This window comes from Moschus berezovskii, chromosome 3 (genome assembly GCF_049115385.1).
Source record: "Moschus berezovskii isolate FMDL1 chromosome 3, NW_MosBer_1.0, whole genome shotgun sequence".
Classification (NCBI taxonomy): domain Eukaryota; kingdom Metazoa; phylum Chordata; class Mammalia; order Artiodactyla; family Moschidae; genus Moschus; species Moschus berezovskii.
The window spans coordinates 26,144,916-26,169,376 of NC_142462.1; the positions used below are offsets into that span (position 1 = coordinate 26,144,916).

Genomic DNA, 24,461 nt, shown 5'->3' on the forward strand with positions numbered 1-24,461 from the left:
AACTGTGGTGTTGGAGAAGACTCTTGAGAGTCCCTTATACTGCAAGGAGATCCAACCAGTCCATTCTAAAGGAGATCAATCCTGGATGTTCATTGGAGGGACTGATGCTAAAGCTGAAACTCCAATACTTTGGCCACCTCATGAGACGAGTTGACTCACTGGAAAAGACTCTGATGCTGGGAAAGGTTGGGGGCGGGAGGAGAAGGGGACGACGGAGAATGAGATGGCTGGATGGCATCACCGACTCTGTGGACATGAGTTTGAGTGTACTCCGGGAGTTGGTGATGGACAGGGAGGCCTGGCGTGCTGTGATTCATGGGGTCGCGGAGAGTCGGACACGACTGAGCGACTGAACTGAACTGAACTGAGTCATTATCAATCTTCTATGTAACATGATATACCAAGATAACAAAGGAAGTTGATGTCATATCACTTGTTTTCAGTATTTCTGTATAAAGAAATTTTATGTTGGGGCTAAAGTATTTTGAGTTAAAGTATTTTTAATAGTTTGGTTATGTGTGAAAAGACATTTAGAGAACACAGAGAGAGAATCTACAAAAACAACAGGGGAATCCTTGCTCTTCAAATTAAGTGCAATATGAATTGCTTTTAGGATAGGCTGTTCATGGTTAAACAGTCAGGATTTCTTGAGATGAGTACCTTCTTGTTAGGATTGAATAAGCAAGTTATTCTGAGAGGTTTCCCTGTTTTTATAAAGTAAGTTTTCATTCTTTCCTATTTATTGAAAAAGACTGTGAACAATTTTCACAGCCCACAGTCTAATTGCTCTCCACTCACACATATCTACAGTATTCACATGTGTTACCCTTGGGATGCTGGTATAGCTAACAGGTTTCCTACTGGGGAAAATTGAGTACTACTAGGGGGAACTCATCGGAGAATGTGATGGCACCCCACTCCAGTACTCTTGCCTGGAAGATCCCATGGACAGAGGAGCCTGGTAGGCTGCAGTCCACGGGGTCGCAAAGAGTTGGACACGACGGAGCGACTTCACTTTCACTTTTCACTTTCATGCATTGGAGAAGGAAATGGCAACCCATTCCAGTGTTCTTGCCTGTAGAGTCTCAGGGACGGTGGAGCCTGGTAGGCTGCCATCTATGGGGTTGCACAGAGTCGGACACGACTGAAGTGACTTAGCAGCAGCAGGGGGAACTCACATAATCTAACTTCTGAGGAAAAAATAACTGCAACTTTTAGTAAGAATCAACTGTTTTTGATATTTGACATGAAAGGACACAGATTCTTAAGTTATTTATGTTATATACTTATAAGATTAAATATTAATTTTAGGTGAATTGACTACTTCCATATCTATGAATCTCTGCTTTGGTGTTTGCGTTAGTCCAACAGATACATCTTAATAATAATATTCTTTGCGTCTTATCTTTTTTTCCTGTGACTTTTATTTTCATTGCTCTGCAGTGTCTTGACAGCAGTAGTCAGGGAACTCTATGACAAAATGATTTTTAAAAGTGTCCAATTACAATTCAAAATTCTGAAGGATCTTTTGAAAGTAATAACCTACAGGATATAATTGACATTCAGAAACTAAAATCTGATCTACCTCTAGCAATGAAATTATACTACTCTGAAAGGACTGCCATAATAAATTCACCAAAGGGTATTAAAAATGTAGCCATTAAAGTGACTAAGAAAATATTAATGTACTAACATTACATGTTTTATGCTACTTCCTTAAAATTGCAAGACATATTAGTAGTAAAAGGTATCCCTAGGCTAGATAGCTAAATGAGTTAACATACTGTGTAAAGCCAGTGGATACAAAACAATCAAATTCTACAAGCTGCAAATGCAAAACTTTAGTCCTTATTTCTCAAGAATTACTAGTCACTCCTTTTTGGTGGGAGGCAAAAGAGCTCTCTCTTCTTTTGTTTTATGAAATGTCTTTTTCTCTTGGTTCTTTCCTTGCTCTTCTGATTCTTCTTGGTCATACTCCTCTGAATATTTATTTTTTTATTCAGATTTTTTTTTTTTTACCTTTAACACATGCTGTTCCTTCTGCTTAGAATAAACTCCCTCTTGCATGCCTGACCTGCTTAACTATATGGAGTATATGCATCATAACTCAGCTCAAATTCCACCTTCTTTATGAAGGTTCCTCTATTTTCTCACTACGGCTATTCTAAAACTCAATTATAGTGGCTCAGATGGCTAAGAATCTGCCTGCAATGCAGAGTTGGGTTCGAACCCTGGGTGGGGAAGATCCCCTGGAGAAGGAACTGTCAACCACTCCAGTATTCTTGCCTGGGAAATCCCATGAACAGAGGAGTTGCAAAGAGTCAGACACAACTGAGCGACTAACACTTTCACTTTCATACTGCATTATGACTATTGGTCTGTGTGCCCTCATGATGACTAAGAGCATTTTCCTGACATGAAATTTGTATTGATATTTCTGTCCTCATCACCATAGACAATTTTTGGAACTCTTCTGGCAACTAATCAGTATGTGCTGAATATATTAGTGATACAAGTCCTGCAGTCCCTCAGGTAGTAAAATGTTAAGAGGCTCTTAAGAGGCTCAATCCAACGATGATCAGAATTTTAGAGTAATATTAATGTTTAACAATATGTCCTTTTAGTCTTGGCCATCTTGGACTCACTTATTCTCTTGTACACTTATCACTTCTGGTCCCCAAACTGAGATTTAGACCAAAGAAATTCTAAGATATGTCTACCAAATTAAAGCATTTAATCAAAGTTTTTTTTTTTTTTGAGTTATGCCTTTGGGTTAAAGATCTTTCCCTGTAGTTTTATTCTCTATTTCCTTCAAATTCGAAGTGAATTTTCTCTCAATACCATAATTAATTTATTTTTTCAACATTATTATAAAACAGCAAAACAAGGTTTCTTTTTTAACATACAGGTTTTACTTATACGAAGAAAAGAAATGGGATTCGGAATACATATTTGCATCCTATATGTATCCTTATAAGACACATGTTTATTCTATTTTTATAATTTATTCAGTTCAGTTCAGTCGCTCAGTCATGTCCGACTCTCCGCAACCCCATGAATCACAGCACGCCAGGCCTCCCTGTCCATCACCAACTCCCGGAGTTCACTCAAACTCATGTCCACAGAGTCGGTGATGCCATCCAGCCATCTCATTCTCGGTCGTCCCCTTCTCCTCCCACCCCCAACCTTTCCCAGCATCAGAGTCTTTTCCAGTGAGTCAACTCGTCGCATAAGGTGGCCAAAGTATTGCAGTTTCAGCTTTAGCATCACTCTTGCTAAATTCTGACTTAGAACCTGAAGTTAAAATTTAAAGAGAGGCTTATCAGCAAACCAGAATGAACCAAAGATGGAACTTCATTAATTATTTTTACAACCATCATTTAGACTACCATTCACCATAGTTAATATCTGCCATAATGTGAACAAATATACAGCTCTTCATGCCCCCAAATGGCTGCATATATACCCCTGCAGGATGATCCCATGCCTGCTCTCCGTAGGTGAGTTGCTGCTGCTGCTGCTAAGTTGCTTCAGTCGTGTCCGACTCTGTGCGACCCCATAGATGTCAGCCAACCAGGCTCCCCCGTCCCTGGGATTCTCCAGGCAAGAACACTGGAGTGGGTTGCCATTTCCTTCTCCAATGCATGAAAGTGAAAAGTGAAAGTGAAGTCGCTCAATCTTGTCCAACTCTTAGCGACTCCATGGATTGCAGCCCACCAGGCTCCTCTGTCCATGGGATTTTCCAGGCAAGAGTACTGGAGTAGGGTGCCACTGCCTTCTCCGCCATAGGTGAATACTTGAGAAGAAAACAAGATTTACCTTCTTTGTCCTTGTGGGTGTTCAATTGCGAGAGGAGGTTCTCGTTGGCCTGCACGCAGTACACCTCTCGGGTCTGGACCCCTCCTCCACAGAGGGCTGTCTGGTTGCCTCGCCTCTTGTCCTGTTGACTGAGCAGAGGGTCCACCCGACACTCGGTCCACTCCGTGGTCCTCCAGCTGTATCTAGATAAAGAAAATGCCGGCACTGGCCATGTGTTTAGTGAATAAAACTTTTCTCCAATCCTACTTGTTTTTTTCTCCTCAAGAAAATTAATCTGAACAATTCCTTCCGCTTGAATCAATCTTCGACCACATCTCTGGTACAGGTTCAATTTCAATCCCTTCTTCTACATCCTTACCCTGCTCTGTTTAAAGAGGGGTTAAATTTAAGATGATCCAGTTTTAACTGCAACTACTAGGAATTACTTATAAATATTTTATGCAAAGAGAGCATAATGTTGAATATATGAAATTTTCTGTTTAATTAAGCTGAACTCAGGCTTGCCCTTTTTTCATGTTTATAAACAAAGGAAGATTGAATCTGAGAAGGAAGAACATTCTAAATGATGATGAACCCAAACATTTGTTTTGTCTTTAATAAAATGTATGAAAATTCCTTCTTTGTACTGGTCAAAATTGTAATTGTGTGTTAGTAATAAAAATATAACATAATTCAGAGTTTTCTCTTTATCGCTGAGAATAAGAGTGTTTTTTTTTTTCCTCCTGTAACATTTGAGCATCCCTGATGAGTACTGATGAATGATGAAAAGAGCTGACGTTTCTAATCAGTGGAACACAGGAAAGATGATCTATGCTTCTAAATTAAAGCTCCAATCAAGATTATGATGTGAAAAAAATGTCGGGGGATTGTCAGCCTAACACATGCTTTAAGGAGATAGCCAAGGTCTTGATGTCACTGAAGATAGACAGTGACGGCATTTCTCCACCTCAAGGAAAATGGATATTCTAAAAGCACAAAGAAAATGGCTCTTGGAGTACTTTATGTCACTTTTACCAAGATGCTTCCTTAGTAATCAGATTAACAGCCAACACAGGTACAAATGGATGTGCTAATGCTCATCTCAATTAGACAAAAAGGTTAAATGGGCTCTTGGATGTCACATCGAGATGCTTTGCTTTGTCAGTGGTAAGGTTTCATGTCAGTAAAGGTGAACTTCATGCCTATTTTTCAATTTTTATAAATGCGGATTCATGGCTTAACAGAGGTACAGGTCTGGAGCATCAAGGAACAATGCTCTTGACATATATTTATAAAGGGAGTGCAGCATTCAGGTCAATAATAAAATCATCAATAACTGATGCCTTGGGAGGAGAGACGGGGAGGTGGGACGGGAAAGAAAACTAAACAAGCCATTCATTAAGGGAGTTAAAATGAAAATTTTATTTTATTTTTTTTGTACAGCAGCATCCCGACATGGGTCATCCTAAGGAGTCCTGTGAGAGAAATTTTTTAGTAATGTAAATTGATTACACACTCTTAAAAAAAATGCCACCATCCACAAAGGATTAGAAGACAGAGATTTAGAATAGGGATTTATTTTAATTAATAGTTAATGATGTTTGAATAACTGAGAGGATAAAGATATCCTAGCTTGAGATTAAAAAAATGGAAGAATCTCGCAGGAGACGAAACACTGACTAGAGAACCTGGCAGCTTCCCTGAAACTGTTATGTCAAGGGGAACACACAAGTCAGTGCGGCAGGCAGAGCAGTTAGGAAGGAAACTCTTCAGAGTGTTCAGTTACTGGTTATGTTAGGGGAGAAGGGAGGACTCCATAGTGCTGAAGATCTTGTATGAATCATTACTATTCTTTGTTACTATTATTATTACTGTTAGAAATGGGAGGAGGAGGAGCAGCAGCAGTGGTAGTGGTAATTTTCCTCTTCACTGGTTCATCAAGTACAAGCTGTAAGCCTGTTCTCTAAGTGTTTCAAATATTCCAGGGAACCTTTCAATGAAGCTTGCGGGTATCTACTGATAAACTAAGATTTTGTAAGTTTTTTCATAAATACTCTCTACATTCAGACCAACCTGAAACATATTTATCACCAAGTTAATTCACAGAAATGTCTTAGAAATGATTTTTAAGAATAAAATGAATATAGTTACAGTGCCAACTATTTCAAAATCAGTCTTATTTCATCTGAATTCGATGAACATTTATTGGGCACTTACTTTGTGCCTGGTCCTATGACATATATGAGTGATTAAAGAAGAAACAATCTCCACACCCAAGGTTAATAAACAATCTTGGTCCTGAGAGAGCTTAAAGTCTTATTATTTTGATCTAGTATTCTAATCTCTTTAATAGGATTTGTTATGTACAGTACTGAATTTTAATAGGGCTTGCTCAATAGGCAAAAGGAACCTATATTTTGAAAGGTCATTTTACCTTATAGACTAGTTGACAAACTATGGCTAAATTCAACCTGTACCGTTTCTATAAATAAATTTTATGGAAACATATACACACTCATTTCTTTACATATTGCTTATAGCTCCAATAGCAGAGTTGAATCATCGTGACAGAGACACATGTGGCTCATAAAGACTAACATATTTACTATCTTCTCCACTATAGAAACGGAGAAGGCAATGGCACTTCCCTCCAGTACTCTTGCCTGGAAACTCCCATGGACGGAGGACTCTGGTGGGCTACAGTCCATGGGGTCGCTAAGAGTCGGACATGACTGAGCGACTTCACTTTCACTTTTCACTTTCATGCATTGGAGAAGGAAATGGCAACCCACTCCAGTGTTCTTGCCTGGAGAATCCCAGGGACGGGGAAGCCTGGTGGGCTGCTGTCTATGGGGTCACACAGAGTTGGACACGACTGAAGTGACTTAGCAGCAGCAGCAGCAGCAGCCACTACAGAAAAAGCTTGCCAATCCTCATTATAGAAAATATGCAAAGAACTACTGCTAAAAATCCAACTTTTGTGGAGATTGGTAAACATAGCTTGTTACTGACACTTTCATTTAGTAAAACTGGTATTTTTTTGTTTTTATAGGATAGTGTTTGTAAAGAGAAATATTTCTACTTAGAATTTGTAAAAATCAGTATTTCTCAACATACCATCCAGCTGAAATCAAACAGCTAAAGGCATATGCAGTTTGGGCAGATGGGGCAGCAGAGACCGCTGTCCTTATTAACTCACGTGGCACAGGGGGCAACTCCTTCTCCTTGAGACACACAGGGTTCTTTTTCCTCAAGTTCTGGACACTTCCTCTCGTTGCCAATAGGAAACTGCCTGATGAGCCGAGTTCTCACACGGATGCCTTTAGGGGATGCCATGTCATGGCATGTTTTTGAGCAGGGGCTCCACTCTGACCACTCGGACACCTGGCACTCCTTGGTCATCACGCAGGCCTGAAAGGTCATTGGCAGCTTCTCTTGCTGGCAGAAGCTGCAAAAGAGAATTAATATTCTCATCACAGCCTTGTAGGCAGGCATGAACTTTGTAGGCATGCATGAACTTGTAGGCAGGCATGAACGTTCCAGAGCAAAATCAGCTTGGACATTTTTATTTCTACTTGGAAGTACAATTCCAATTTCATTGAAAACGTACCAACATTTATGATGTGCAAAAGCTGTTAGACTGCAAGCTAACATTTGCATTTCCTCTTAGTTTGTAATAGTTGTTAAACCATTCGTAGGAAATAGAAAATAAAAGGATGAAGCAAAATTAGCTGAAACTAAGTTTACCATATTGTTCATTTTACTCACTCCAGATTTGTTTTAACTTAGAAAATGAACTGTTAAGATAATTTTCACTCATTTAGTGATTTAAATAAACATGCATGGCTAACTACTACAATATTATTTTGAATAGAAAAAATGTAATTTAATTTATGCTTACAATTATTTTTAATATCATTTGAAATTTTAGCTGTCAATTACAATTATAATGTAGGCTTATTCAAATACATCAGCTTTTTACAGTTCATACTTTAATGCAAGGTCTACCTATGAGGATATTAATTAAATACATCTGAAGCATTAGAATGGTGACAGAGGATGAGATGGTTGGATGGCATCATCGGCTCAATGGACATGAGTCTGAGCAAACTCTGGGAGACAATGAAGGACAGGGACTCCTTGTGTTCTGCAGTTCATGGGATCACAAAGAGTTCAGACTTGAGTGAGTGACCGAACAAGAAATATTAGAACAACAAACACCAATACAGTACATTAACACATATATACAGAATATAGCAAGAGGATAACGATAACCCTGTATACAATCCAAAAGCAGAGACTTGGATGTGAGGAGCAGTCTTTCGGACTCTGTGGGAGAGGCCGAGGGTGGGATAATTTGGGAGAATGGATTGAAACGTGTATATTATCATATATGAAATGAATCTGACGTGGTTGGGGGCTCCCCACCTCAACATTCTGTGGATTTAAGAGGCTGTTCCTTCCGGAATTGTATAAATTAGCCTGGGATAGAACCTGCACGCTGAATTTACTAATTAAGAAATGAGAAACCAGAACTATAAAGGTGGCATAGAAATACAAGAAACTATTCTTAAGTAATCTTTTAAAACTTTGAACAGAGTTACAGATTTTACCATTTGTTATAAACTGGTATATATATTAGTATTGGGTGAATTCTGAAGCACTTTCAACATGTTGTAGGAATAATGTGGACTTTCTTGAGTTTTACACATTCATAAGTGAACGGTCTATATCTCGTGCCTTTGTTGGTTTTCTGTGAGCTGTAGTTTCTGGGAAATGAGCAGCTCTCATTCCTGTAACTCTTGTAATCCAGTCATTCGTGTGCCTCCTTCATGAGGATTCAGTACGGCTGTGGTGCTGTTATCCCTCTGCTAGGAACTCTAACTCGGTGTAAAGCCCCAAAGTTCTGTTACTTATTTTTATTTTATATTGTACTATATTTTATTTACAGTGTTGTGTTTGTTTCAGGTGTATAGCAAAGTGATACAGTCATATATATATATATGAATTAACAAAAGCAGTTCCCGTCTTTTGATGGGGTGCTCATGGTTTATAACATAAATGGCATTATTTTGAGAGAGGGATAACTTAGGTATGGTATTGGGTTTTTTTTCTTTTTGCAGCTTAAGGCAGTTGTAAAATAATGTAGCTTTTTACAACTGTGTATTCTATAGTATTTTTTCATTTGGTGAAATTTTAATTGTTAATGTTTTTGTCATTGTGCTTTGTACCATTTATTAAATAAAAATTTAAAAAATATTAGAAATATAAATTTATTAAGCTATACTGCTGTAGAGATATTCTCTAAATAGATCTAGAATATTTAGTCACCAGTAAAGTATTTATGTTCAAATTATTTCCTCCTTGAATTAGAAGGATGTTGAATTTTTTTTAATTTATTTTTTACTGAAGATAATTGCTTTATAGAATTTTGTTGTTTTCTATCAAACCTCAACATGAATCAGCCACAGGTATATATATATCTCCTCCCTTTTAAACCTCCCTCCCATCTCCCTCTCCATCCCACCCCTCTAGGTTGATACAGAGCCCCTGTTTGAGTTTCCTGAGCCATACAGCAAATTCTCATTGGCTATTTTACACATGGCAAGGTAAGTTTCCATGTTACTCTTTCCATACATCTCAAACTCTCCTCCCCTCTCCCCATGTCCATAAGTCCATTCTCTATGTCAGTTTCTCCATTGCTGCCCTGCAAATAAATTCTTCAGAACCATTTTCATAGAGTCCATATATATGCAATAGAATGTGATGTTCTCTTTCTCTTTCTGACTCACTTCACTCTGTATAATATGTTCTAGGTTCATCCACCTCATCATAACTGACTCAAATGTATTCCTTTTTATGACTGAGTAATATTCCATTGCCTCTGCTTTTTAATATACCATCTAGGTTGGTCATAACTTTCCAAGGAGTAAGCATCTTTTAATTTCATGACTGCAATCAGCATCTGCAGTGATTTTGGAGCCCAAAAAAATAAAGTCTGACACTGTCTCCACTGTTTTTCCATCTATTTCCCATAAAGTGATGGGACCAGATGCCATGATCTTTGTTTTCTGAATGTTGGGCTTCAAGCCAACCTTTTTACTCTCCTCTTTCACTTTCATCAAGAGGCATTTTAGTTCCTCTTCACTTTCTGCCATAAGGGTGGTGTCATCTGCATATCTGAGGTTATTGATATTTCTCCTGGCAATCTTGATTCCAGCTTGTGCTTCTTCCAGCCCAGCATTCCTCATGATGTACTCTGCATATAAGTTAAATAAGCAGGGTACAATATACAGCCTTGAGGTCCGTCTAGTCAAGGCTATGGTTTTTCCCGTGGTCATGTATGGATGTGAGAGTTGGACTATGAAGAAGGCTGATCCCTGAAGAATTGATGCTTTTGAACTCTGGTGCTGGAGAAGACTCTTGAGAGTCCCTTGTACTGCAAGGAGATCCAACCAGTCCATTCTAGAGGAGATCAACCCTGGGTGTTCACTGGAGGGACTAATGCTAAAGCTGAAACTGCAATACTTTGGCCACCTCATGTGATGAGTTGACTCACTGGAAAAGACTCTGATGCTGGGAAAGGTTGGGGGCGGGAGGAGAAGGGGACGACAGAGAATGAGATGGCTGGATGGCATCACTGACTCGATGGACATGAGTTTGGGTGAACTCCAGGAGTTGGTGATGGACAGGGAGGCCTGTCATGCTATGATTCATGGGGTCGCAGAGAGTCGGACACGACTGAGAGACTGAACTAACTGAATATTCCATTGTGTATATGTACCACAACTTCTTTATCCATTCATCTGTTGATGGACATCTAGGTTGCTTCCATGGTCTAGCTATTGTAAATAGTGCTGCAATGAACAATGGCATACATGTGTCTTTTTCAACCCTGGTTTCCTCAGGGTATATGCCTAGGAGTGGGATTGCTGGGTCATATGGAGGTTTTATTCCTAGTTTTTTTAAGGAATCTCCATACCATCTTCCATAGTGCCTGTATCAGTTTACATTCCCACCAACAGTGCAACAGTGTTCCCTTTTCTCCATACCCGCTCCAGCATTTATTGTTTGTAGACTGTTTGCTGATGGCCATTCTGACCGGTGTGAGGTGATATCTCATTGTAGTTTTGATTTGCATTTCTCTAAAAATGAGCAATGTTGAGCATCTTTTCATGTATTTGTTAGCTATCTGTATGTCTTCTTTGGAGAAATGTCTATTTAGGTCTTTTTCCCACTTTTTGAGTGGGTTGTTTATTTTCATGGTATTGAGTTGTATAAGCTTCTTGTATATTTTGGAAATTAATCCTTTGTCAGTTGTTTCATTTGCTATTATTTTCTCCCATTCTGAGGATGGTCTGGTTACCTTGCTTATAGTATCATGAGAGCTGTACATAGAAAAACCTAAAGGTAGTGTTAGAAAATTACTAAAGCTAATCAGTGAATTTAGCAAAGTTGCAGGATATAAAATCAATACACAGAAATCACCTGCATTTCTGTATACTAACTTAGAAAATCAGAAAGAGAAATTAAGGAATCCATCCCATTCACCATTGCAACAAAAATAATTAAATATCTAGGAATAAACTTACTATATGCTTATCATATATGCGCCGGGCCTGGCGGCACAGGCGCGACAGACGCCGGCCCCAGCGGCGCAACTGACCACGCGCACAAGCATGGCCGAGAGGAGCTACCCCACGCCCAAGGTCAGGGCGGTGGCCGAGAGGAGCTGTCCCACGTCCAGGAGGCGGTGGCTGTGCGGGTACAGGAGGGCCGAGAGGAGCTACTCCACATTCAAGGTCAGGAGGGGCGGGCCTTGAGGAGATACCCCTCGTCCAAGGTAAGGTACAGCGGCTGCACTTTGCTGGAGCAGCTGTGAAGAGATACTCCACGACCAAGGTAAGTGAAACCCAAATAAGACGGTAAGTATTGGGAGGGGGCATTAGAGGGCAGACACACTGAAATCATAATCACAAAAAACTAGTTGATCTGATCATATGGACCACAGCCCTGTCTAACTCAATGAAACTAAGCCATGCCATGTGGGCCCACCCAAGACGGACGGATCATGGTGGAGAGGTCTGACAGAACGTGGTCCACTGGAGAAGGGAATGGCAAACCACTTCAGTATACTTCCTTGAGAACCCCTTGAACAGTATCAAAAGGCAAAATGATAGGATAGTGAATGAGGAATTCCCTAGGTCGGTAGGTGCCCAGTATGCTACTGGAGATCAGTGGAGAAATAACTCCAGAAACAATGAAGGGATGGAGCCAAAGCGAAACAAATACCCAGTTGCGGATGTGACTGATGCTAGAAGCAAGGTCCGATGCTGTAAAGAGCAATATTGCATAGGAACCTGGAATGTTAGGTCCATGAATCAAGGCAAATTGGAAGTGGTCAAACAGGAGATGGCAAGAGTGAACGTAGACATTCTAGGAATCAGTGAACTAAAATGGACTGGAATGGGTGAATTTAACTCAGATGACCATTATATCTACTACTGTGGGCAGAAATCTCTCAGAAGAAATGGAGTAGCCATGATGGTCAACAAAAGAGTCCGAAATGCAGTACTTGGACGCAATCTTAAAAATGACAGAATGATTTCTGTTTGTTTCCAAGGCAAACCATTCAATATTACAGTAATCCAAGTCTATGCCCCAATGAGTAATTCTGAAGAAGCTGAAGTTGAACAGTTCTATGAAGACCTACAAGACCTTTTAGAACTAACACCCAAAAAAGATGTCCTTTTCATTATAGGGGACTGGAATGCAAAAGTAGGAAGTCAAGAAACACCTGGAGTAACAGGCAAATTTGGCCTTGGAGCACGGAATGAAGCAGGGCAAAGGCTAATAGAGTTTTGCCAAGAGAACGCACTGGTCATAGCAAACACCCTCTTCCAACAACACAAGAGAAGACTACACATGGACATCACCAGATGGTCAACACCGAAATCAGATTGATTCTATTCTTTGCAGCCAAAGATGGAGAAGCTCTATACAGTTAGCAAAAACAAGACCAGGAGCTGACTTGGCTCAGATCATGAACTCCTTATTGCCAAATTCAGACTTAAATTGAAGAAAGTAGGGAAAACCATTAGACCATTCAGATATGACCTAAATCAAATCCCTTATGATTATACGGTGGAAGTAAGAAATAGATTTAAGGGACTAGATCTGATAGATAGAGTGCTTGATGAACTCTGGACGGAGGTTCGTGACATTGTACAGGAGACAGGGACCAAGACCATCCCCATGGAAAAGAAACGCAAAAAAGCAAAATGGCTGTCTGAGGAGGCCTTACAAATAGCTGTGAAAAGAAGAAAAGGGAAAAGCAAAGGAGGAAAGGAAAGATATAAGCATCTGAATGAAGAGTTCCAAAGAATAGAAAGTAGACATAAGAAAGCCATCCTCAGTAATCAATGCAAAGAACTAGAGGGAAACAACAGAATAGGAAAAACAAGAGATCTCTTCAAGAAAATTAGAGATATCAAGGGAACATTTCATGCAAAGATGGGCTCGATAAAGGACAGAAATGGTATGGACCTAACAGAAGCAGAAGATATTAAGAAGAGGTGGCAAAAATACACAGAAGAACTGGACAAAAAAGATCTTCAAGACGAAGATAATCACGATGGCGTGATCACTCACCTGGAACCAGACATCTTGGAATGTGAAGTCAAGTGGGCCTTAGAGAGCATCACGACGAACAAAAAATCTAGTGGAGGTGATGGAATTCCAGTGGAGCTATTTCAAATCCTGAAAGATGATGCTGTGAAAGTGCTGCACTCAATATGCCAGCAAATTTGGAAAACTCAGCAGTGGCCACAGCACTGGAAAAGGTCAGTCTTCATTCCGATTCCAAAGAGAGGGAATGCCAAAGAACGCTCAAACTACCACACAATTGCACTCATCTCACACGCTAGTAAAGTCATGCTCAAAATTCTCCAAGCCAGGCTTCAGCAATATGTGAATCGTGAACTTCCAGATGTTCAAGCAGATTTTAGAAAAGGCAGAGGCACCAGAGATCAAAGTGCCAACATCCTCTGGATCATGGAGAAAGCAAGAGAGTTCCAGAGAAACATCTATTTCTCCTTCATTGACTATGCCAAAGCCTTTGACTGTGTGGGTCACAATAAAATGTGGAACATCCTGAAATGGATGGGAATACCAGACCACCTGACCTGCCTCTTGAGAAACCTGTATGCAGGTCAGGAAGCAACAGTTAGAACTGGACAGGGAACAACAGACTGGTTCCAAATAAGAAAAGGAGTACGTCAAGGTTGTATATTATCACCCTGCTTATTTAACTTATATGCAGAGTACATCATGAGAAATGCTGGGCTGGAATCCAGATTGCCGGGAGAAATATCAATAACTTCAGATATGCAGATGACACCACCCTTATGGCAGGAAGTGAAGAGGAACTAAAAAGCCTCTTGATGAACGTGAAAGACGAGAGTGAAAAGTTGGCTTAAAGCTCAACATTCAGCAAACTAAGATCATGGCATCTGGTCCCATCACTTCATGGGAAATAGATGGGGAAACAGTGGAAACAGTGTCAGACTTTATTTTTGTGGGCTCCAAAATCACTGAAGATGGTGATTGCACCATGAAATTAAAAGACGCTTGCTCCTTGGCAGGAAAGTTATGACCAACCTTGACAGTATATTAAAAAGCAGAGACATTACTTTGCCAACCAAGGTTCGTCTAGTCAAGGCTATGGTTTTTCCAGTGGTCATGTATGGATGTCAGAGTTGGACTGTGAAGAAAGCTAAGCACCGAAGAATTGATGCCTTTGAATTGTGGTGTTGGAGAAGACTCTTGAGAGTCCCTTGGACTGCAAGGAGATCCAACCAGTCCATCCTAAAGGAGATCAGTCCTGAGTATTCATTGGAAGGACTGAATTTGAAGCTGAAACTCCAATACTCTGGCCACCTGATGCGAAGAGTTGACTCATTTGAAAAGACTCTGATGCTGGGAGGGATTGGGGGCAGGAGTAGAAGGGGATGACAGAGGATGAAATGGCTGGATGGCATCACTGACTTGATGGACATGAATTTGAGTAAACTCCGGGAGCTGGTGATGGACAGGGAGGCCTGGCGTGCTGCGATTCATGGGGTTGCAAAGAGTCGGACACAACTGAGTGACTGAACTGAACTGAACTGAAGGTTAGTTCTCTGGTAGTCTAAGGTCTTGGAGTCAGTGTTTCCACTCCAAAGGCTCAGGGCTTGATCTCTATCAGAAGTGTGAAATCAATGTCTGCTCTTCTCCTGTGCTTGCACTCTGGGTCCATACCAAGGCAATGTATGAGCTACTGATTACACCCTTTTATTATTTTAGCAAACTGCAACCTATCAGAAGCGTGAAGCCAGTGCCTGCTCTTCCTTTGTGCTTGAACTCTGGGTCCATGCCAAGGCAATGTATGAGCTGTTGATCATGAGCTTTGATTTCATTACCAAACTGTGACCTATCGGAAGTGTGAAGTCAGTGTCTGCTCTTTGTCTATGCTTGCACTCTGGGTCCACACCAAGGCAATGCATGAACTGTTGATGATGCACTTTTATTATTTTAGCAAACTGCGACCAGACACTAATCCGAGGAACTTCAGTGAGACATCTGCCTTGAGAGATGTGTCTACTATAAATGAAGTCCTAAGTTTCCTAAGGATTGATGAAGGCTCTCCATCCTGCAATTGGAATCAATATGAGAGTTGGACCATAAAGAAGGCTGAGCACTGAAGAACTGACACTTTCAAACTGTGGTGTCAGAGAAGACTCTTAAGAATACCTCCCCCCCCACCCTCCTTCCAGAAGGGATGTTGAATTCTTAATCCTAATGTCTATATACAAAGATGAAGATGATGTTATAGAACATATTCGACCTCGGGTTTACGCACTTTGAAGGATTTTCCTGGGATTAGATGGCCTTGTGCTGATCCTTAGTTGAACTCTTGCACATCATCAATAACTAGAAGCTCATGTTTATAAGACAGAGGAGGCCTGTTGCCACAACAGAGCATCTGTTCCAATGGGAGACTTCACTGATAATTCTGTCTAATCATTCAGGTGCTATATTTAACTATGATAATCAACCATACAGAGAGGCAGGTCTATTTTAATATAACAACTCACACTCAGTCTTCTTAATTCTACTGGCATGTGTATGAAAATTACATTTCTAGGAAACAATTAGAGCTTAAAACATCAAAGTCAATTTGTCTGAGCTGGGAGGTCTGGGCAGAAGAATCATCTGAGAGTGGCAGTAAAATGGTCCTATGAGTCAGCTCTGTTGCTCCTTATAACAACAGAGAGGACCAGAGTCCCATTTTCACTCATATGCTATGTATTGACTATTAATCAAAAGCCTCTTGATGAAAGTGAAAGAGGAGAGTGGAAAGGTTGGCTTGAAGCTCAACATTCAGAAAACAAAGATCATGGCATCTGGTCCCATCACTTCATGGGAAATAGATGGAAAAACAGTGGAGACAGTGTCAGACTTTATTTTTTGGGCTCCAAAATCACTGCAGATGCTGATTGCAGCCATGAAATTAAAAGACGCTTGCTCCTTGGAAGGAAAGTTATGACCAACCTTGATAGTATATTAAAAAGCAGAGATATTACTTTGCCAACCAAGGTCCGTCTAGTCAAGGCTATGGTTTTTCCCGTGGTCATGTATGGATGTGAGAGTTGGACTGTGAAGAAAGCTGATCGCCGAAGAATCGATGCTTTTGAACTGTGGTGTTCGAGAAGACTCTTGAGAGTCCCTTATACTGCAAGGAGACCCAACCAGTCCATTTTAAAGGAGATCAATCCTGGATGTTCATTGGAGGGACTGATGCTAAAGCTGAAACTGCAATACTTTGGCCACCTCATGCGACGAGTTGACTCACTGGAAAAGACTCTGATGCTGGGAAAGGTTGGGGGCGGGAGGAGAAGGGGACGATGGAGAATGGGATGGCTGGATGGCATCACCGACTCTGTGGACATGAGTTTGAGTGTACTCCGGGAGTTGGTGATGGACAGGGAGGCCTGGCATGCCTCCTGGGGTCGCGGAGAGTCAGACACGACTGAGCGACTGAACTGAACTGAACTGAGGTAACAACACTAACCTAAGAGCAAAACTTTCTCTGTGATGAACAACACAAGTTATTTCATGAAAATCAGGCAAAATAATGACCAAATGACGAACTTTACAACTCATTTCATACAAAACCCTCCATGTTTAATTTCCTCTTAGATACATTTATAACACTTCATCAGATTGTTATCATATACATATATGCATATATGGGGCTTCCCAGGTGGTGCTCATGGTAAAGAATCTGCCAGCCAATGAAGGAGATGCAAGAGATGTGGGTTTGATCCCTGGGTTAGGAAGATCCCCTGGAGGAGGAAATGGCAATCTGCTCTAGTATTCTTGCCTGGAAAATTTCATGGACAGAAGAGCCTGGCGGTGACAGTCCACAGGGTTTCAAATAATTGGACATGAAAGAGCAACTGAACACACACATACACACATGTAATACTTACAAAGTTTATATTCTATGTATAGGAAGAGAATTAACAATCCCTTTTAATCTTTTGTGGAGAATTTGACAATCAGTTAAATACCTCCTCTTACAGTTACCTGGTAACCTGATGAAAGCTGAAATATCAGCTATGTTACTAGATAATATTATTTATGATACAATGATCAAACTGATAAATTCAATTTGCTGTGGAGAAACTAAAACTACCTGGTAGGAAGTCACAGCTTTGTGCTTCCCTAAACTCTTGGACTGTGGTGCTGGAGAAGACTCTTGAGAGTCCCTTGGACTGCAAGGAGATCCAACCAGTCCATTCTAAAGGAGATCAATCCTGGGTGTTCATCAGAAGGACTGATGCTAAAGCTGAAACTCCAATACTTTGGCCACCTCATGCGACGAGTTGACTCACTGGAAAATAATCTGATACTAGAAAGGATTGGGGGTGGGAGGAGATGGGGACGACAGAGAATGAGATGGCTGGATGGCATCACCGACTCGATGGACATGAGTTTGCGTGGACAGGGAGGCCTGGTGTGCTGTGATTCATGGGGTCGCAAAGAGTCAGACACGACTGAGCAACTGAACTGAACTGAACTGAAACTCTTGGACTAGGATTTATTTTTCTGGAGACTTTACAGGCTATTACAAATAGATCAATTCCAGAGATACCAGTGCCTGTAGGGTTGATACTTAGAATTACCTTCTTCCCCATGAAACGTGTTGCATGAATTTCTAGAAGAATTCCCATCAGATGAGGAATGACTATGGCTACAATGGTGACAAGCTCTATATCTTTCTAAGCAGACTATAAACAGATGGCAGTCTTGTGAGTCCTGTGTATCTGGAAGTCTGACAGTGTAAGGTTAAAACTTAATTCATATTACCTCATGCATGAAAAATGCTGGACTGGATCACTCACAAGCTGGAATCGAGATTGCAGGGAGAAATATCAACAACCTCAGATATGCAGATGACACCACTAATATGGCAGAAAGAGAAGAACTAAAGAGCCTCTTCATGAAGGCGAGTGAAAAGGAGAGTAAAAGGCTGGCTTAAAATTCAATAAACTAAGATCATGGCATCTGGACCCATCACTTCATGGGAAGTAGATGGGGAAACAATGGAAACAGTGACAGACTTTATTTTGGGGGACTCCAAAATCACTGCAGATGCTGATTGCAACCATGAAATTCAAAGATACATCCTCCTTGAAAGAAAAGCTATGACCACCTAGACAGCATATTAAAAAGCAGAGACATTACTTTGCTGACAAAGGTCCGGGCAGTCAAAGCTATGGTTTTTCCAGTAGTCATGTATGTATGTGTGAGCTGGACCATAAAGAAGGCCGAGTGCTGAAGAATTGATGCTTTTGAACTGTAATTTTGGACAAGAATCTTGAGAGTCCCTTGGAAATCCTAAAGGAAATCAGTCCTGAATATTGATTGGAGGGACTGATGCTGAGGGTGAAGCTCTAATACTCTGGCCACCTGATAAGAAGAGCCGACTCATTGGAAAAAACCCTGATGCTGGGAAAGATTGAGGGTGGGAGGAGAAGGCGATGACAGAGGATGAGATGGTTGGATGGCATCACTGACTTGATGGACATGAGGCTGAGCAAGCTAGAGAAGATGGTGAAGGACAGGGAAGCCTGGTGTTCTGCAGTTCATGGGGTCACAAAGAGTCAGACAGAACTGAGTGACTGAACAACCAATAATCTTTTTACTGTGGGTACCATTTATTATTTCTATTGTATAGAGAAAGAGTTTCTGAAAGGTTAGGCAATGTGTTCAAGATCATATGGGAATGTGTAAAGGAGGGAACTGAAATTTGAACTTGGATTTTCTAAAATCAGAGTCTATTTTCTTAGTCACTCTGCCCTTCTTCTCACAGATTAAACTGGTTGTAAATCTCTGTTAGAGCAAACTGCTGTAGCTGAGACCAATGCCAGGGTTATTGGCACTTGTGAATCCACTAGTTTCACTATTTCACAATCCCCGGATTTGTACCATCCTAGCACTTTGAACGGAGAAGGCGATGGCAAGCCACTCCAGTACTGTTGCCTGGAAAAACCCATGGATGGAGGAGTCTGGTAGGCTGCAGTCCGTGGGGTCGCTAAGGGTCGGATACAACTGAGCGACTTCACTTTCACTTTTCACTTTCACACATTGGAGAAGGAAATGGCAACCCACTCCAGTGTTCTTGCCTGGAGAATCCCAGGGACGGGGGAGCCTGGTGGGCTTCTGTCTATGGGGTCACACAGAGTCGGACATGACTGAAGTGATTTAGCAGCAGCAGCAGCATTTTGAAAATGTGCTACTTGTTTTAAGGTGGATTTAATAATTAGGGAAAAGTCAAACCACATGCATTTTCCTGATCCATGTTAACAACTTTTAATGGAGGTCCTACATAGAAATCAGAAGCATAAACATGAGAACAGCATTAAGTAATATGATTATACAGTTTTTAACATATGAGACATGTAACATACCTATTTATCTATTTATACTTTATTTTTCCTTTAATTTTCTAATACCATTATTTCAGTAAATGTGAAATCAAATAACTCTACATATTGGACTTCAGAAGTACAAAGATGAGATTATAGTAATTAAACTGGAATCATACAATTCTGCTTGGGGAGGCACAGAAGGATATATGAAGTAGTATGTTATTACAGTGAATTTTAAACAACACATTATTTTTCAGACAGAGTGAAGGTAATCGATGGAAACATGAAAAACAGTCTTCTGTTTGTTGGTGTGTGGCGGAAATACAGCTTTTTTCCTTGGCCTCATTGTAAGGAGTTTTTGTTGAGCAGTGAAAACAAGAGTGGAATTGAAGCCTAGGTCAGATCAAGGGCAGTTATGTAGATCCAGAAAAGCACCTTCTGTGGATGAGAGAACCATTCAAAGTTTTGGAGCATAAAGGACATGATATTTGCATTTCATGTAAATTCCAGTGGCAGGGTGGAGGTTGGAATAACAGGGTAAAAGATTAGAAACAGAGAGACTATGATGATGATTCCATCATTAATATTTACAGTAAACACAGACTGAGTGCTCTCTGTGTGCTAGACGCTGGTCAAACTGAGTGAGGTGTGATTGCGAATGGGAGATTAATCTGCATTGAATGCCTACTGTGAGCCACATACCGTATTGTTTTACCTAAAATATCTCTATCTCATGAAATCCTTACAACTATTCTGTAAGATGAAGCTCTATCTCTTTTTTATTTTGAGATGCATGCTATGTTGCTTCAGTCATGTCTGGCTCTTTGCAATCCTATGGACTGTAGCCTGCCAGACTCCTCCATCCATGGAATTTTTTAGGCAAGAATACTGCAGTGGGTTGCTATTTCCTACTACAGAGGATCTTCCTGAGCGAGGTATTGAACCCATGTCTCTTACACTTCTTGCATTGGCAGGCGGGTTCTTTACCACGAGCGCCACAAAAATGGAATCCAAATGTCTCGCGAAAGTCTAGATAAAGTAGCAGAAATGGAGTTCTAACTAGATATTTCTGCTTATGAGGCATATGAAAGTGTGAACAAAAGCAATGACAGGAGAAATTAAAAGGAGTCAGAAACTATCAAAAGGAGAGTTAGAAACCATATAAACTGATGGACAGCTGAAGGTGTTAAAAGAGAGGAAGGGGTCACTAAATAACTTGGAGTTTTCTAGCTTTGGCGATCTGGGGAGCACCACCACGATGCTTTGAAATGGAGAACATGGAGTACAAAAGCAAGCTTCTGGCAGCTGATAATTGAGTTTAACATTAGTATCTTAATTTGATATGGGCATATTTCATACATATCCAACATGCAGAAATTTCCAGTAGACTGATCCAGAATTCTGGATCAGTCATCTGGATGACTTGTATACTTATAAAAATCATAAGCATATCAGAGTTCACAGCCAACGCCACAGGAGTAGCTGACTGTTCACACACTGGGGCTCATTTTGTTGTTGTTCAGTCGCTGTCATCTCTGCAGCATGCTGGGCTTCTCTGTCTTCCACCGTCTCCTGGAGTTTGCTCAAATTCACACCCATTGAGTACATGGTACTGTCGAACCATCTCTTCCTCTGTTGCCCTCCTTCTCCTTTTGCCTTCATTCCTTCCCAGCATCAGGGTCTTTTCCAATGAGTTGGCTCTTCGTATTAGGTGGCCAAAGTATTGGAACTTCAGCTTCATCAACAGTCCTTCCAATTAACAGTCAGGGTTGATTTCCTTTAGGATTGACTGGTTTGATCTTGCAGTCCCGGGGGACTCTTAAGAGTATTCTCCAGCATCACAATTTGAAAGCATCAATTCTTTGGCACTCAGCCTCCTTTATGGTCTAACTCACATCAATACATGACTACTGGCAAAACCATGGCTTTGACTCTACAGACTTTGTCATCACAGAGATGTTTCTGCTTTTTAATACACTGTCCAGGTTTGTCATAGCTTTCCTTCCAAGGAGCAATCATCTTTTAATTTCATGGCTGCGGTCACCATCCACAGTGATTTTGGAGCACAGGAAAATAAAATCTGGGGCTCATTTTAGGCCTGAATAATTCACACATGGTCTTACAGTGGACCTTGATAGGTCTGTGAGCACTGTGGTGCTTATTAATTTCATTTTGCAATTGCTAGTGAGACTAAATAGAGTCACCAAATTGACACTTACTAAATTGTTCAGCTACCATTGTTTACCATTCTCTCCTTTGTTCTGGTCATGAAAAAAGATGACATGAGCGAGCTTAGGGGAACCACACATTTTGGTTCATTATGGTTTTCGTGAGAACATACACCTCCGGGAATCAAAGACAAAGGCTATGCCTCTGTAGAGCTGCATGGTAGAAGATGTGAATGTAGAAACTATGGACGTTTCCTTTTTGTTTATGTGGTATATTCAGGATAGCCCTGATGGCTAAGACTGAACAGAACAAAAGTTTGGCTTTGAGACTAAAACAGATACTGCTTAATCACCTTGTATCACACAGAGAAGAATCAAATTGAAAAAAATGAAAAAGTGGAGAAGGCAAAGTTTAATTTTTGCCATTAAAGAGACTTCATTAAAAGATGAAAGAGCACAGATACTTCTGACAGTTACTTTTAAACCTGATCATCCAGTATATTTAACATTTTTATTTCAGGGCAAGGTTAAAATGGATAAACTGTAGGTCACTTTTTATTTCATTTTTGATAATTCAAATTGTACTACACAAAATAAAATGCCATTTCAAATATTTTGTATGAAAATTATTTCTGTAGCCCATTTAATAATCATAATACCTGTCAAAATATACCTTCTTTCTGAAGGTAGCCTAATTAACCTCCCAAAATACCATGATCATTCTTTAGCCTCTTAAAAAGAAACTTTCCACATCTCTCATTTTTTTCAAGACCAAGTCCAAACTTTCATTTCTCATAATCAAAGCTCTTTATAATCTGTCACTACCCCACGACACTCTGGTCATCAGTTAAGCAAAATTAATGTTCAGGCTTCCTCCCCTGTACCCTGCAATTCTGCTCAGTCTCCTTTCTGTCTCCATATAACACTAGCCTGCTTCCGTCTACCCACTTTTGTCTACACCACTTGTCATTTGGAGTCTCATCTCCTGTCTTCTGTATCTCTCTGTATCTTCTGTATCTCTCAGGATCTAGGTGTTATGGCCCACGCTCAAGAAAAGTCTTGAAATATGGCCTGAAACATCCCCTCCCCGCCAAGTAGCACCATGAGACAACTTTTCCTTCTCACAGAAAAATATGAAATAACAGAATGAAAACAAAATTTCATAAGTTATAAGCAAGAACTGTGTGTCCGTTACAAATAGGTAGGCTGAATATTTGCACTGAGGTGGTGAAAACGTGACATCTGTAAATCCCCTATTTGAAGTTTCTTTGCTTAGAATCAACTTGTTTAATCCTTTCTCTCACACCTCTCCTCTTGATCGATCAATAGATAGATAGGTATCAATATATGAAAAAAGTCTTTTTTTGTTCCTAACAAAGCAAAAAAGAAAATGACATCAAGTAGTTATGTTTGGAAATCACCCTAGACCTACTGTTTCTAATCCAGGGACAGTAATAAAATGGATCAGAATAGTTTTTCATTGTCTCACTGAAGTCTAACATCTGCAGTTAGGGGTTCTGGAGGCGGAAGTCATTCCTGAAGGCTTAGTATAATCTAGAATTTTGGTATTAAAAGTGGTCTGTAGACAAACACCTTGACAATTAACTGAAAGCTTGTTAGACATGCAGGATCTTAGATTCTCAGGCTTCACTACTGAGTCAGAATCAGTATTTTAACTACATTCCAAAGTGATCCATAAGCATACTGAAGTTTGAGAACGTTGATCTACAGCTAACTCTCTCAACTACCCCCAAAATAGAATCATTCACTATTTACAGTCAGCAAAGGAATCTTTAACAGTATAGCCTTTCTTCCTACAGAAAACAAAACTGAGTAGATCACACAAAATGGGATTTATTATCAGATATTAGGTGATTTAAAGGGCATGTTTTCATCCTGCAAAGATGCAAATAAATTCAGTAACACTATTAATGATACAGGAGAATTTTCTATAAAAAGGATAATATAAATCTTTTCATAATATTAATAAGAATCCCCAAGTTTTGTGAAGAGAACAAACACAATTTCATGTTCAGAGTAGATTAAAAAATTCATTTTGTTGGTATAAAGCAAAATACATTTGTAGCTTGTATACTCTGTTAAGCATCATGGTCCCATGTTTTATTGGATTACATAAATTGTTCTGTTAATGAAAGTGATTGTCCTTATCCTGACTTGCAAAATACAAGGTTATGCATAATGTTCACAGCAGCTCTATTTACGATAGTCAAGACATAGGAGCCATCTAAATGTCCATTGACAGGTGAATGGATAAAGAGGATGTGGTATATATACACACACGTACACAAAATAGCATTAGTCAGCCATAAAAAGAATAGGTAATGCCATTTGCAGCAACATGAATGGCCCTAGAGATGATCATACTAAGTCAGACACAGAAAGACAAATACCATATGATATCACTTAAATGTGAAATGTAAAAAAAATAACACAAATGAATTTATTTACAAAAGAGGGAACAGACTCAGACTTCAAGAACAAACTTATGTTTACCAAA

At 40.1% G+C, this 24,461-nt stretch overlaps 1 protein-coding gene across 1 annotated transcript in view; it reads right to left on the bottom strand.

Annotated features, from left to right (window-relative positions):
• Positions 1-24,461, bottom strand: part of THSD7A (thrombospondin type 1 domain containing 7A) — a 504,524-nt gene that overhangs the window by 224,260 nt on the left and 255,803 nt on the right. The window contains exons 3-4 of the mRNA XM_055420502.2: positions 6,998-7,246; positions 3,820-4,001 (exon numbers count right to left, since the gene is read on the bottom strand). Coding sequence (XP_055276477.2) covers positions 3,820-4,001; positions 6,998-7,246 — 431 coding nt within the window. The remainder of the gene's footprint in view (positions 1-3,819; positions 4,002-6,997; positions 7,247-24,461) is intronic.